The 15,272-nt window shown below is 33.2% G+C and overlaps 1 protein-coding gene across 1 annotated transcript in view; it reads right to left on the bottom strand.

Annotated features, from left to right (window-relative positions):
• The window catches only part of LOC125996287 (cytochrome P450 2K6-like), a 32,053-nt gene that overhangs the window by 15,357 nt on the left and 1,424 nt on the right, over positions 1-15,272 (bottom strand). Inside the window, exons 2-4 of the mRNA XM_049765228.1 lie at positions 3,506-3,650; positions 1,642-1,804; positions 136-285 (exon numbers count right to left, since the gene is read on the bottom strand). Coding sequence (XP_049621185.1) covers positions 136-285; positions 1,642-1,804; positions 3,506-3,650 — 458 coding nt within the window. The remainder of the gene's footprint in view (positions 1-135; positions 286-1,641; positions 1,805-3,505; positions 3,651-15,272) is intronic.

Here is a 15,272-nt window from a genome sequence, read left to right as displayed (position 1 = left end):
CGTTCCCCCTGAGTACCACCAGTAGTGATTCTTGAGCCAAAAGTAAGAATCACGCATGCAGCGCCAAACCAAAACAATAAAACAAAAACAAAACAAAACAAAAAAAAAGATGTTCATTGTATTGCTTTTACACACCTTTGTGAGACTCAAAATTTTGTATGAGATGGTTGCATTCTTCTATAATTCTGTCTTCAATGACTCTTTTGCCCATGCCAAAGTTCCTTAAGGTGGTCAGGCTGAATCTTCTCAAAGTTTTCCATGTTTCACCATGAGAGAAAATAAGTCCTTATAGTGAGGAAATATTTTTAAATTAGTACCTTAAAGTTTGCAAAACTTAATTTGCATTAACAAATAATAGCTTTAATAGAAGCTCAAGTTTCCTATTCAAAAAATAAGGGAAATGAGGCTTTACTTCTTTCAGGCTGTTTACTTAATTGTAAGTAGTATTAAGTGCCATAAATAATTTAACTTAAAATAAGCTATGCAGCAAAAAAGTCTATCAATATAGAGTTATAAGTACTGCAAGAATGAATTATATTTTTTTCAAAATTAGTCTAAAGAATAATTGAACTTTTTTGTAAGCTTTTACTTCTATGATGGAAGATGAGGACTGTAGTTATTTTCTTTAAATGACTTTTCTAATGATCATGTGACCAATGATTCACTTTTAAAAAAGACTACTTAACTCTCCAAAAAAAATGACTTGCTTGAGGAAAATGTTTTTAACATCAATAATACCAAAACATCTTTGCATATACTTATAAAATCTTCATATGTAATTATGAAGTCAATAATACTTAATATGCTGTACAAAGAATCAGAGATGCCAGAGGCAAGACAAGAAAGTGTCCTATGTTCTAGATATATCAGATAAAAAAATCACTGCTGTCCCTGAGTACTTACGTTATGAGCCATTAATGGGAATTTCAATAAAAATGATTATCTCAAAGACATGAGTATAAAGCTAAATTAAAGCAAAGTGTTTTGGGGAAGTAAAAATATAATTCACTATATGTAAAACACTGAGCACATTGTTTAATGATGTATGTCAATCCTTTGGTGATGACCTATTTAATCAAATGGTTCATTTTATCTTTGTATTTCTTGTGTTTTTTGGTTTATTTTTTGGCCACTTTGGGCTGTGTTTAGGATTTTTTTTAAGCTTGCACTTAAAGATCACTCCTAGAGGGTCTTGGAGACCATATGTGGTACCAGGGATCAAACTGGTTTCCATCATACAAGGCAATCACGTTACTTGCTGTACTGTCACTTCAGCACCTGCGGTCAAGAGCTTCTCCTTTTCTGTGTAATTTTAGAGTGTGCATGTTTTGGATCAGTAGATCATATAGAGTTCTGAAGGATCCAACTCATGTTTGCTGGGTGCAAGGCAAATGCCCATCTTGCTGTAACAATGCACCAGTCAGCATTGTGCTAATAAATGGTTCATAAATATTTGCTTAATATTTGTGTCTATCATTTATAATAAGAATAAGACCATAAGCACATATTTTCTGCTTAAGCAAATCCTATTTGTGTAAGGTATATTGATTGATAATTAAAAAAACTAAACTGAAAAGAACACAATAAAACTAATTTAATGATGTTCACCACAAGGCCATATGTTAGTTTAGAGATTATTACCTTTTCCTTCAAAAAATTCTTCAAATATAGGCACTTCAGGCCGTTCTGAAAATTGATTTCCATAATTGACAAGAGCATCTTTTACTGTTTCATATCCAGCAAGCACCACCACCTTTTTTGGTCCCATTTGAATACTGTAAATGGAGCCATATTTCTGGGACAGCTCATGTATAGGAGAAACAAATGAAACAACTATAACAATTTGCAATGACAAAAAGCGATCTAAATCTTGATCTTTGCTAAGTTGGTGAATTCCTTATCTGATGAAACAATAGTATTGAACTCGTTTTGAACATTGTTATGATACAATAGCCTTGAAGTCGTTCTTATGAAACGATAATATTGAACTAGTTCCCTAAGGATACTTTTTTTTGTCGTTGCTGTGATTAACTGAGTTTCTCATAGTAACTAAGTTCTGACAGAAGAGAATCAACTCATAATTTAAATTTATTATATTTTTATTTGACCTTAAGAAATGTCTACCCAGATGTCATGGGAGACTTTCTGACTACTCCGCTTACCACCTGACTACTTTACTCATGCCCCGTACCTGGACTTATTATAATCCAAGTAGTCTAAAGTTAATTATGCATTAGTTCATGAAAAATCTTAATTTTTATTAAGGCTTTCTTTCAGAATGAAATGTAAATATTTTAGCGACTTATTTTTATAACTGAAAAATAGTAGCTGAATATATATGTATTATTTGAATATACCACTTTCATAATTAAAAATAACAAAAATCAATTATTGTTTTCTAAATCTATATATATATTTTAGCATGTTTATATCTATCAAAACATAGTAAAGGACTGATGTAGATGTAGCCATCATCTTCCTTGCATTGGCAAGAAACGATGACTTGAAAAATCACCCTGCTTGTAAATACTAGTGTCAGTAAGATGTACACATTCTGTATTACTGTTTATAGTAATTATGATCTTAGATTGATTGAGGTTCAGGCAGAAAATAAAATGGGTATTTTTAATATTCATGTATATAATGAACCTGATCTTAAAGGGTAGCTCTAGAATTCTGATAGAAAATGCAGAATAACTGAGCAATTTAGTAAGTAACATAATTAATACTACATGAAAATTAAAATGGAATTTGTAGGTTGTGAGGATAGTCACAGGTGAAGAACACTAAGGTATCATGGATATGGCATAGTCAGGTAATCAAACCTCAAGGAGATACATTGTGGGAGGAAAATGGTAGAGTTTATGGGCAAGTGGAGATAGGACTTTTCATAGGTGAAAATTGACTCTACAATAAATAGTACTAAGGTAAAAATGAGAAAAAATAAAAAAAATCTTTAGTAGAGAATTAGTCTCGTATCATCTGACCTTTGAATGTAGGAGAGTCATAAATTATATAAGATTAAGACATTCAAATCTCATTTCCTTTAGTAATTAACAAGTCAGTTATTTTAAGATATATTTAAACTAAATTATATTTAAACTTAATTTTATGTGTCTATTAGGGGCACAGGCTCTTAATTTTGCCTTTTTATAAAAAGTTTCTGGTAGTTAACTAAAAAGTTCGAGTAAGCCTGTAACCATAGTTACAACCCTTAATAGTAAAGTGCATATAAAATACATAGGAAAAATGATGGAGGTAAAAGTTTCAGATCATAAATATTTCAGGATATAAAACATTTTAAGAATATACTTATTGATATATGTAAATTTAGAGTAAATTAAAAATTAAATTTATGGTAGCTCTATTCATTTTGAATCATCCTTAATGACCTTATTAGTCATATATAAACTAGTTGAAAATGCATGCATGCTAATGAACCTAAGGGTAAGAATAATTTATGAAATTACAAATACATTTGACATAAAATTACTTATATGTTTACCTCCATCATGGTTTGATATGGTCTCTTCAGATTGAGGATATGAAGATTTCCAATGATTGGCAAAGGTCTGGGTCCTGGAGGAAAATGTCCTTTGGAACAGTTAGTCATGAACATTTTTATATTTAAAATTAAAATAAGAATCACGCTAAGAATGGGAAAAAAGAATAAAGAATCAAAGCTATTCATTTTTATAAAAATATACAAGTACAAATAATTATTAAAACCATATAAGTTTTTGCTTTTCTTTCCCACTAAAATTAGCAGATTCAATGTAAATTAAAACATGATGGCATCATGAATAACATTTGCTTTCCACTATACTCAACTTTCTAAAGGAAAAAATAAAAATTCTCTTTTATGTGAAAATAAAAACTATATTCAACTACCACCCTATTGCAGTTGAAATGAAATAAGCTTTATGCTTGTCTTATTTAAGTTCATTTTCCTTTATCCTTTTCACTTAAATCTGTTTTATCTATCTAATATTGTTAGGGGGATTCCACCCCCTACCTTATAAACCAGGGATTTATACTTGAAGATTAAGTTAAAATTTCAGAGAAACACATGCATAATCTTCAACGTGAAATCAATATGTGCGAAATACAATGAATTGCATTATTCACTATAAAACAGCAGGGTTTGTGTTAGGTTAAATAATGATATTATACAAAGAATTAAATGTTCTTCTAAATTTGCATAAGTTTATCTTATACTGTGCTTTCCAGGTAATGTTGCTCTCCTCTCTTATCTATGGCAGTGCCTTTAATGGATTATTTAGGCATGGTTGAATTAACTAAGTCTCATTGGGTTTTTTATTTTATATGTATGAGGCACAAACATTATTATTAAACTGTTTTTTCTCTAGAAATGTCAAAATTCTTGGGTGTTTTTTTTTTTTTTTTAGTTTTTGGGCCACACCCGTTTGACGCTCAGGGGTTACTCCTGGCTATGCACTCAAAAATCGCCCCTGGCTTGGGGGGACCATATGGGACGCCGGGGGATTGAACCGTGGTCCTTCCTTGGCTAGCGCTTGCAAGGCAGACACCTTACCTCCAGCGCCACCTACCCGGCCCCTAGAAATGTCAAAATTCTTATACACAGAGAAGTCTACTTCTTTCAATTCTCATAAAGGAGATTCAGAAAAGTCTCAATTATAACGAAAAAAACTATGCTCTGCTTAGTGAGTGAGGCTGTAGTTTTTAGCAAAAATATTTCGCAGATAATTCAAGGTCCTCCTGTGCCTTCGTTTCTTAATTTTCAATAGAATAGCAATAATACATCAATTAACTATTTTTGTGATAAGTTAAGAATAAATATATCATTACCACTAGATACTTATTTTATTTTTTTATAAATTATCTTTATTTAAACACCGTGATTACAAATATAATTGTAGTTGTATGATTACAGTCATGTAAAGAATACCCCCCTTCACCAGTGCAGGTTTCCCACCACCAATTTCCCAGATCTATCTAATCCCCACCCCACCCACACCTGTACTCGAGACAGGCTTTCTTTTTCCCTCATTCATTCACATTGTTATGATAGATAGTTATTTTTAATACTTGACATTCTTCTTTCCCCCTTTGAGTTCAGTGTAAGTATTCTCTTTGTATTTACATATATCTATATCTTCATCTGTATTAATAACATTTTAAGTGTACTGTAACAATATATATTTACTGATTTATTTATTCTCTTATGTTTTCAGGTCATACCTGATGGTGCTCAGGATTTACTCCTGCTTCTACTCTCAGAGTAGAACTCCTGGCAGGCTCAGGAGATCATAAGTGGTGCCAAGCATGGAGTCCAGGTTGGCTTTGTGCAAGGCAAACACCCTCTGCTGTGTTATTGACCCAGCATTACAGTCACAACTTTTAAAATTTGTTTTAAATTTTAATTATTTAGTTAGGTTTTTGAGCCATATCTAGATGTGCCCATAGCTTGCTCCTGACTTTTCAGGTATTAATCTTGGCACTTCTAGGGAACCATATGGACAGTAGGGATGAAACCTAGATCTGAGAATAGTTTGTTCTAGTTCATGGTTTTTCAAACACTTTTATACCTGTGTACAGGTTCATGGATTGGCAGTTTTAACCAATAGTTCTCAACCTTTATACATGTGCAGGCATGCACCACTTCTAGTTGACTTGTTCAAGTAAGAAATTATTGGATGGAACAAACTTTTATGTCTTATTTTCCCTTCTCTTTCTTTTGTGGTGATAGATAATTGGAGGTAGCAGAATCACATAATTAATTGCAATGTTTTCTTTTAAACTTTATTTAAAAGCTTTATTTATTGATTGATTAATTGATTTCTTCATTGTTGGGCCACACCCAATGGCACTCAAGGGTCACTCCTGGCTCTGCACTCAGAAATTGCCTCTGGCAGGCTGGGGGACCATATAGGTGCCGGGAATCGAACTGGGTTCCTCTAGGGTAAGCAGCATGAATGTCCTACTGCTGTGCCATCTCTCTGGCTGGCTTAATTGCAATGTTATTTGGAAATAAGATACTTTTATTGTATTGCTTCCACATCCTTTATTGGATGGATCTGAGCTTGCACTCTCTTGTTATGGCTTCAGGAACCACAAATGGCAGAGCTGCAGGATATTACTTAAAATGTGGGTCATTGCCAGTGAATGAGATCTCCACCTTGTATCTGGAAAGTAAGAGTTCTACCACTGCCTTCATCACCAGCCCTCTATGCCACTTCTTTGAAATATTTCATCAAATCGATATTATGATTCATTCCCTTCTATATTTACATTTTTTATAAAAGTTAAATTTGTTTAATAAATTTAATTATTTTGTTTTGGAACCATATCTAGCAGTATCCTGATTGTGCTCATGATGAAATCCAGTAGGCAGTATACCTTAACTCTTGTTTTATCTAACTTAAGAGTTTAAATTTCCCAAGTATGATTAGAGGAGCAATAATATAGTGTGTAAAGATCTTGGTTTGAGTCCTAGCATCTCATATGTTTCCCCAATTCCACCAGGAGTGACCCCTGAGCACAGAATGAGGACTAAGACTTGAACACTGCCATGTGTTCCCCCCAAACAAACAAAAAATTCTTGATAATGAGAACTTTCTTCTCCTGTTGTTCCAACGTACTCATAATAATATAGATCTCCAGTATCTAGCATGGTATCTGACATTTAATGAATAGAATTTAGTCCATTTAAAGAAAAAATGAATTATTTAATTCTTTGAAAACAATTTTTTTTACTCTTGGAGTAATTCCTAGTAATATGAAGGTTCAGATAACTGACTACATACCAGGTATCAAATTCTTCCACTTTATAGAGAAGAAAATTGAGATCTAATGTGTTTAGATTTTATAAGAGCTATGCAATTTCATGCGGTAGCCTCTTCCTGCTTCCTGCTACACTACTCTTTACCCCCCATGGTCAGTGTCCTAATACTAAATATATGAATTCTTTAACTTGGCATTGCTTTGGAATTCTGGATCTAATTCCAGTTAACCTTTGTCTGGCAATTTGAAAATCTTCTTGGCTAAGTCTTTAATATTTGACTAAAATAAAAATGACAAATCATATCATAAGCTGGTCCTTCTAGTCCTCATCTCTTTTGTCTCTGGGAATTATTACAATATTGTCTTTTATTTTTCTTTAAACCCATAGATGAGTGAGACTATTCAAAGCTCACCACAAAGAGTGATGAGAGTAGTTAGAGAAATAACTACACTAACAACTATCATGACAATGTTAATTATTAAGTGAGAGAAGTATAATGCCTGTCTTGAATACAGGCAGGGAGTGGGGAAGGAGGGATATGGGGGGCATTGGTGGTAGAAATGTTGCACTGGTGAAGGAAGGTATTCTTTTTATGACTGAAATCCAACTACAAACATATTTGTAATCATGGAGTTTAAATAAAAATATTAAAAAATAAAAATGACAAATCTATATCCTCTCCAAAAACATTATTTCTTTGAAAGAAAGGTGACTGTTATATTCAAGCTTATCTTACTGACATCTTTTATATTCACAAATATTTTTGTTATTAAGAAAAGTCCATTTTTAAAAACAAAGAGGAGACACAAGACTGAATGGAAGTATGCCAATAAAAACAACTTGTGGTTGAATACTCTAAATGGTCAGATAATAGCAGGTTTTGATCAGATATAAACAGATCTTACTAAAACTCAAATTTTTTTATTTTTAACATTTCAAAAATGTTATCAATACTTTTATTTGAAAATAAGAAAAGAGGAAATAAAACATCAATATTTTAATAAATCAAAAAAACAAGATATAACATTTCATTTATATGATGTATGTTGAAAACAAATCGATGAATTAGATAAGATCAGAGTTCTGAAACTCAGTTTACCAAATTTAAGGAAGAAAACATATAAGTAAATAAGGATAAGGAAAACAATTGCATGATTCAGGGCGGAATTGAGCTTTAATATTGACTTATACATATATTGATTTTCAGTGATGTAGACCTGAAACTTATATAATATGTGGGACTTGAAGAAAATAGATAAATAAGTTATTTATATGTGTGGTAGTCTATGTTAAATTTATAAAAAGTGCAAAGTTTTGGGGACCTGTTAGGTTTAATATTTGTTAGAAAGGCTTAACAAATTCAGAAAAGCCATTAAGATTAAGTTGATGATTATGGTTTCTTACAATAAACAATACAAATTACAATTATATTAAAATAATATATTAAGATTATTTGGCGCCTTTGACGACTCTGAGGACTTTAAGGGAAATCTTTGCTCTGCCTGTCCATCTTTCCTGAATATTTGAAGCACTCCTCAGAGGCCTAGGGAGCACCCCCCAAAAAAAACTGCACCCTGAAGCTGCCCAGGGACTGAGTAAAGTCTGGTGTGGGGGTCACCAGGCAGAGCTGAGCCCTCTGGCCTGTGGAGGCTCTGCCCTGCTGTGCCTTTGACGACTCTGAGGACTACAAGGGAAATCTTTGCTGTGCCTGTCCATCTTTTCTGAATAGTTGAAGCTCTCCTCAGAGGCCTAGGGAGCGCACCCCCCAAAAAAGTCACCTAGGGGCCGCAGAAGAGCGGGGCCACTCGGCTTCATGGCTGTGCACTCTTCCTAACCAATGAACCCCACCACAACACGCAGAAAAAAAAAATCACACTACAAGCGTGACAATAGGAAAACCTTGCAGGCAAACACCAAGCACAGAGAATGAAGACAATAGCTCGGGTGACCTAAAAAATTCCAACCATCTGATTAACCTCTCAGATAAGGAGTTTAGAATAAAAACATGGAAGATGTTTGTAGAACTCAAAGAAAGCATAGATCGATCTGAACAGAACACAAAGACAGAAATCAGAAAACTCCAAACTGAAATAACAGATCTGAAAAACACGGTAGCTCAAATAAAAAATTCAGTGGATAGCCTCTCCAGCAGGGTAACAGCAACTGAGGATAGAATCGGAGTGCTGGAAGATGAGATCAGGATTTTTTTTCTTCTTTTCTCTTTCTTTCTTTCTTTCTTTCTTTCCTTTCTTTCTTACTTTCTTTCCATATTTCTTTTTTTCTTTCTTTCTTCCTTTCTTCCTTCCTTCTGTCCTTTCTTTTATATTCTTTCTTTCTTTCTTCTTTCTTTCTTTTATTCATTCTTTCTTTCTTCTTTCTTTCTTTCTTTCTTTCTTTCTTTCTTTCTTTCTTTCTTTCTTTCTTTCTTTCTTTCTTTCTTTCTTTCTTTCTTTCTTTCTTTCTTTCTTTCTTTCTTTCTTTCTTTCTTTCTTTCTTTCTTTCTTTCTTTCTTTCTTTCTTTCTTTCTTTCTTTCTTTCTTTCTTTCTTTCTTCTTTCTTTCTTTCTTTCTTTCTTTCTTTCTTTCTTTCTTTCTTTCTTTCTTTCTTTCTTTCTTTCTTTCTTTCTTTCTTTCTTTCTTTCTTTCTTTCTTTCTTTCTTTCTTTTTCTTTCTTTCTTTCTTTCTTTCTTTCTTTCTTCTTTCTTTCTTTCTTTCTTTCTTTCTTCTTTCTTCTTCTTTCTTTCTTTCTTTCTTTCTTTCTTTCTTTCTTTCTTTCTTTCTTTCTTTCTTTCTTTCTTTCTTTCTTTCTTTCTTTCTTTCTTTCTTTCTTTCTTTCTTTCTTTCTTTCTTTCTTTCTTTCTTTCTTTCTTTCTTTCTTTCTTTCTTTCTTTCTTTCTTTCTTTCTTTCTTTCTTTCTTTCTTTCTTTCTTTCTTTCTTTCTTTCTTTTGGGCTACACCTGGTTGTCTGCTCAGAAATAGCTCCTGGCAGGCTCGGGGGACCATATGGGATACCAGGATTTGAACCAACCACCTTTGGTCCTGGACGGCTGCTTGCAAGGCAAACACTGCTGTGCTATCTCTCCGGGCCCAGGATTTTTTTTTCTAACAATGATGCATGACCACATACATAAGATACTATCTAACCAGGAAAAGAAATGCTTCTTGGTTTTCTCAGTTTATTGGTTTTCCCAGATTTTTTTAAGCTGGTAGTTTTTACAGCTTTGTTTATTTAGATGGTTACATGGACTTTGTGGACCACTCCATGGCTAATCTAAGACTCCTCGTTTTTTGTTTTTGTTTTTGTTTTTGGGTCACACCTGGCAGCACTCAGGGGTTACTCCTGGCTCTCTGCTCAGAAATTGCTCCAGGCTTGGGGGACCTATGGGATGCCAGGATTCAAACTTGGTGCCTCCTGGGTCTACCCAGGCAAGGCAAATGACCTAGTGCCGTGCTATTTCTCCAGACCTATTTAACATTCTATCTATGCAATATTCCTAATCATTTTGAATTCCATGCTTACTAAGCCTAGATTTTTTTAACAGATTAAATTGAATATTGGGAATCTGGGTTATGAAATAACATTATATAAGTAAAATTAGGTTAAAAACACAATATATTTTTTTTAATTTTAAAACATTGCTTTACTTAAACACCAGAATTTACAAGATTGTTAGTAACACAATTGTGTTCTAGAGTTACAAAGTTGTTTATGATTGGGCTTCAGTCATATAGTGTACAACACATTTTACCAGTGCACATTTCCAGTTATCACTTTCCCAGTTTCTCTCCCAACCTTCTTCCCTCTCTCTTTTCCTGCAGACATTTTACTTTCTTCTTCTTCTTCTTCTTCTTCTTCTTCTTCTTCTTCTTCTTCTTCTTCTTCTTCTTCTTCTTCTTCTTCTTCTTCTTCTTCTTCTTCTTCTTCTTCTTCTTCTTCTTCTTCTTCTTCTTCTTCTTCTTCCTTCTTCTTCTTCTTCTTCTTCTTTTTTCTTCTTCTTCTTTTCTCCTTCTTCCTTTCTTCTTCTCTTCTGCTTCTTTCTCTTCTTCCTCTTCTTTTCTTCTCCTTTCTCTTCTGCTTCCTCTTCTTCTTTTTCTTTGTTTTCTGCTTCTTATTTTCTTATTCTCTTTCTACTTGTTATCCTCTTCTTTCTATCCTTTTCTTTCTTTTTCTTTTTCATCTTCTTCACCCTCCTTTGCCCTCTCCTTCTTCTTTATCTTCCTCATCCTCCTTCTCCTCTCTCTGATTCATTTAAACACTGGCTTGCAATATTTGTTACTGAAGAAGAGGTATCATAAATATCAATTTTTTTCTTTTCAGCAGCCAGTTCTTATGCAGAATGATTATTTCCAACTATCATTCAAAAGAATTTTTGAAAAAAGAATGTGGTAATGAATATAAATAAAAAATAAGACATAATCTATAATATAAATCAATAAGGATGACACTAGACTGATATAGTTTTAATATAATGGATATATATAAGCAAATAAAAATCTAAGTATGAAAATATATTTAGGTTTTGAAATCAAAATACAAAAGACAACAATTAACAAATTCAGTCAGACTTTTTGTTATAATCAATCAATAATTTCCTTACATTGTAACTTGTCTTTCTCTGTAGAATTCTTTCCCCAAGTAACACTTTGTGATTTATATCTAATAACTTCTGGTTTGGTGCTATTTGATTCAATTCCTGCTCAAAAAATCTAAAAAATTTGTATACCTGTTTGTTTTGTAACATTAAGGTATAACATTATATTTGAAAATATATATAGGGACCCATCAGTAAAAAAAATTTTGGTACATGTTATACCAGTGAATGAATCCATGATTCCAGTAACTCAACTTTAGCTATCTCTCTGGGCCAGTGATACAAATTTAGAACAGAAGTTCTATCTGTAAGATGTAATGAGACACAAATAGGTTCACTTCTGTGAACAAATGCCAAGTTGTCAGCCTGAACCCAATCATTAGGGTACATCAAGCTCATAAGTGGAGATTTAAAAAATAACTGGCTTATAATCTTCAAGAGCATCAAGAACATAAAAGTCAAAGAAAGATTAAATACCTGCAACTAAATTCCATAGTGAAATCACAAAATAGACAGAACACATATCAGTCAGCCCACTCTCACACTGGGCCAAGGAAATAAAGAAAATGCACAAAATAGTTTCTAGTAAAACACAAGGCTATTAGAAAAACGTTTCCTCTGTACTAGATCGTCAGAGCTCTCTTATCTTGTGTATCAAACAACTAAAGATTTTGAAAACAAGGGTCAAGAATATATGAAGATATCTCAGATTTCAGCAAACTATAAAATTATACTAAATCGTTTTAAATCAAATTTTCAGATTTAGACAAAACAAAATTCCAAAGAAGTTTCCTCAAATTGACCATTATAAACAGACTTTAAAAAATCATCTCATTAGGTGATCAGTATGTAGGGCATTTGCCCTGCACATGGCTGACTCAGGTTCATCCCTGGCATCTCAGATGGTCCCCCAAGACTTCCAGGAGTATATTCTGAGTGCAGTAACCACTGGAGTGCAGGAGTAACCTCTAAGTGGCAACTCTGGGTGTGGCCCCAATATCATCTGATTAAGATTAGGATATATACTTGCAGCATGTATAATATATACTAAAATTACTTAAGAATATAAGTAATATTTTTACATATCTTTTAAAGACAGATACAATAAATCTAATGCTAAATTAAAGTTAAAAGTTGAACTTTTAACAATTAGTAGATGAAGCAATAAAGAATCTCTGTTTTTAATCATAAAAGGAATACAGCAGTGGACTTTAGATCTATAAGTGAACATGTCTCAGAAAACTTATTTTGAATAGAAACTAATGCATTTTGAATTATTTCATCCATATACTAAAATATTAGGATCCCTACTTAATTTTTTTCATAAGAGTACATCATATAATGCAGGTTCTTTTTTAATTTTTAAGTCCTAGTATTCAGGATCTAAAGTTTGATGTCCAGAGCAATCAGTTCCAACTATCATTGTCATAGTGAACCATTCACTATCCTAACTTCAATCCCAAATTTTTGTTGCAAGGTTCCTGCCATGAATTGGTCCCCCTGGCCCTCTTATCTATTGTCTCTGAATATTATTACCATACTATCTTTAATTTTTCCTATATCCCAGAAATAAATTAGATTATTCTATGTTTACCCCTCTTCCTCTGACTCATTTCACTCAACATAGTAATCTCCATATCCCTCTATCTATAACCAAATTTCATGACTTCTTTTTTTTCTAACAGCTGCATAGTATGGCATTGCACAAATATAACACATTTTATTTAGCCACTCATCTATTATAGGAGAATTAGGTTGTTTCCAGAATCTGGCTATTATAAATAGTGTTGTGATGAAAATAGGAATGCAGAAGGCTTTTCCCACATGGTGTTTTTGGGTTCTTAGGGTGTAGCCCAGGAATAGTATTGTAGTATTGCTGAAACAAATTAAAGTTCAATTTCTAGTGTTTTGAGGAATATCATATTGTTTTCCAAAAGGCTGAACCAGCCTACATTTCAAGAAGCAGTGAATGAGAGGAAACCAAATTTTATAAAGAAATACTTGGGACAGAGTGATACTTCAGAGTTGGAAGTTTGCATTGCACGTGGCTGACCCAGGATGGACCTAGGTTCGATCCCTGGTATCCCATATGGTTCCCCAAGCCAGGAGCGATTTCTGAACACATAGCCAGGAGCATCATCGGGTGTGACAGAAAAAAGGAAGGAAGGAAGGAAGGAAAGAAGGAAGGAAGGAAGGAAGGAAGGAAGGAAGGAAGGAAGGAAGGAAGGAAGGAAGGAAGGAAGGAAGGAAGGAGGGAGGGAGGGAGGGAGGGAGGGAAGGAGGGAGGGAAGGAGGGAAAAGAAAGAAATATAAAAAGAAAGAAAGAAAGAGAAAAGGAAAGAAAGAAAGAAAGAAAGAAAGAAAGAAAGAAAGAAAGAAAGAAAGAAAGAAAGAAAGAAAGAAAGAAAGAAAGAAAAGAAAGAAAGAAAGAAGAAAGAAAGAAAGAAAGAAAAAAGAAGAAAAAGAAAGAAAGAAAGAAAGAAAGAAAAAAGAAAGAAAGAAAGAAAGAAAGAAAGAAAGAAAGAAAGAAAGAAAGAAAGAAAAAAAGAAGAAAGAAACACTATGAATTATCAGAGTCCCTGAAGAATAGGACAGCATAATCTGATAACTGTAAAGAAGGGTTGAGGGTTGCTGGCATCAAGATCCAAGAGGCCAGTGGAGTCCCAGAAAAAAGTAGATCTAAATAGGAAAAGTCCAAGACAAATTATAATCAGAATGACAAGATCCAAAGATAACAACAGAATATTGAAATCAGGAAGATCCAAAAAGAAACAAAGTCTGTAAGATTCACAGCAGATCTACCAAATGAGACTGAGAGCTAAAGGAGAATTTATAAGCTATAGTAAACAAACAAACAAACAACAAAAATGTTCTCTATCAATATTATCATTAAGATTTGAATGTACATACAAAGTTTCTTGGGCAGGCAACAATTTAGGAAATTTATAGCCTGAAACAATTTTTTCAAGAAGCATTAAAAGAGCTACTTTAAAAGATAAAACAAACTTCTCAGCATTTTGTTAATTAATATATTATTTGCTTATGGTGCTTATAGTTGCTCCCTGTAAGATCAACAAAAGTATGTTTATTTCTAGTTTGCTAGGGAATTTTTTTTTTACTTTTTCAATAGTGAATTGATGTTTCATTTATATTGAGAAAAGTTATTTGGCTTTTCTTTTTTTTAATATAATTTTTATTTTGATCATAGTGGCTTACATATTGTTGACAATAATATTTTAGGTAAATATTTACATAAAATCAGGGGGGATTCCCATCACCAAATTGTCCTCCCTACACCTCCGTTTTTGTCCTATCTCCCATATCCTCTTCCCTCACCCCCACGGCTGCTAGAATACAAGGTCCCCTATGTACCTATCCTACTACATAGTAGTCTTGCACCTGTTTGGTCTTGGTGCCTCCCTTATTTCCCCCTCTAATTGGGAGGCAGGACTAGCTAGTTCAATTTGCGTGATTTTGTTTGAAGAAGAGAAAAGTAATAAACTGGGGTAAAAGTCTAATACTCCGAAAGTGGGCGGAATCCTTTTAGAGGCTCTCATCATGATTTGAGAGATGAAGGAGAAAAAGAAGATGAAACATTCCACCAGTACAAAAAGAAGTGTCAAATATCCAGTGAGGACTCCAACAATAACGATAAGCACCACAAAAACAAAAACAAAAACAAAACGCCATGGTCTTGAGATAAGAACCATGGCATAGCACATAAAGAAAAGAAGAGAAAAAAATAGGTATAACTGGGGACAACAGCTTCAATAACCACACCCAAACAGAGAAATCGACCAAAAATAGGTAAATAAAAAAATAATAATAATAAATGAAGATAAAAATAATATATAAAAAATAAACAATGTTTTGTGCTGTTTGCTTTTTTGTTTTTTTCCTCCTGCCCTGGCACAG

This window comes from Suncus etruscus, chromosome 18 (assembly GCF_024139225.1).
Source record: "Suncus etruscus isolate mSunEtr1 chromosome 18, mSunEtr1.pri.cur, whole genome shotgun sequence".
NCBI lineage: Eukaryota > Metazoa > Chordata > Mammalia > Eulipotyphla > Soricidae > Suncus > Suncus etruscus.
Note: the sequence above shows the minus strand (reverse complement) of the source record. Positions and strands in the feature narration are given on the sequence as shown.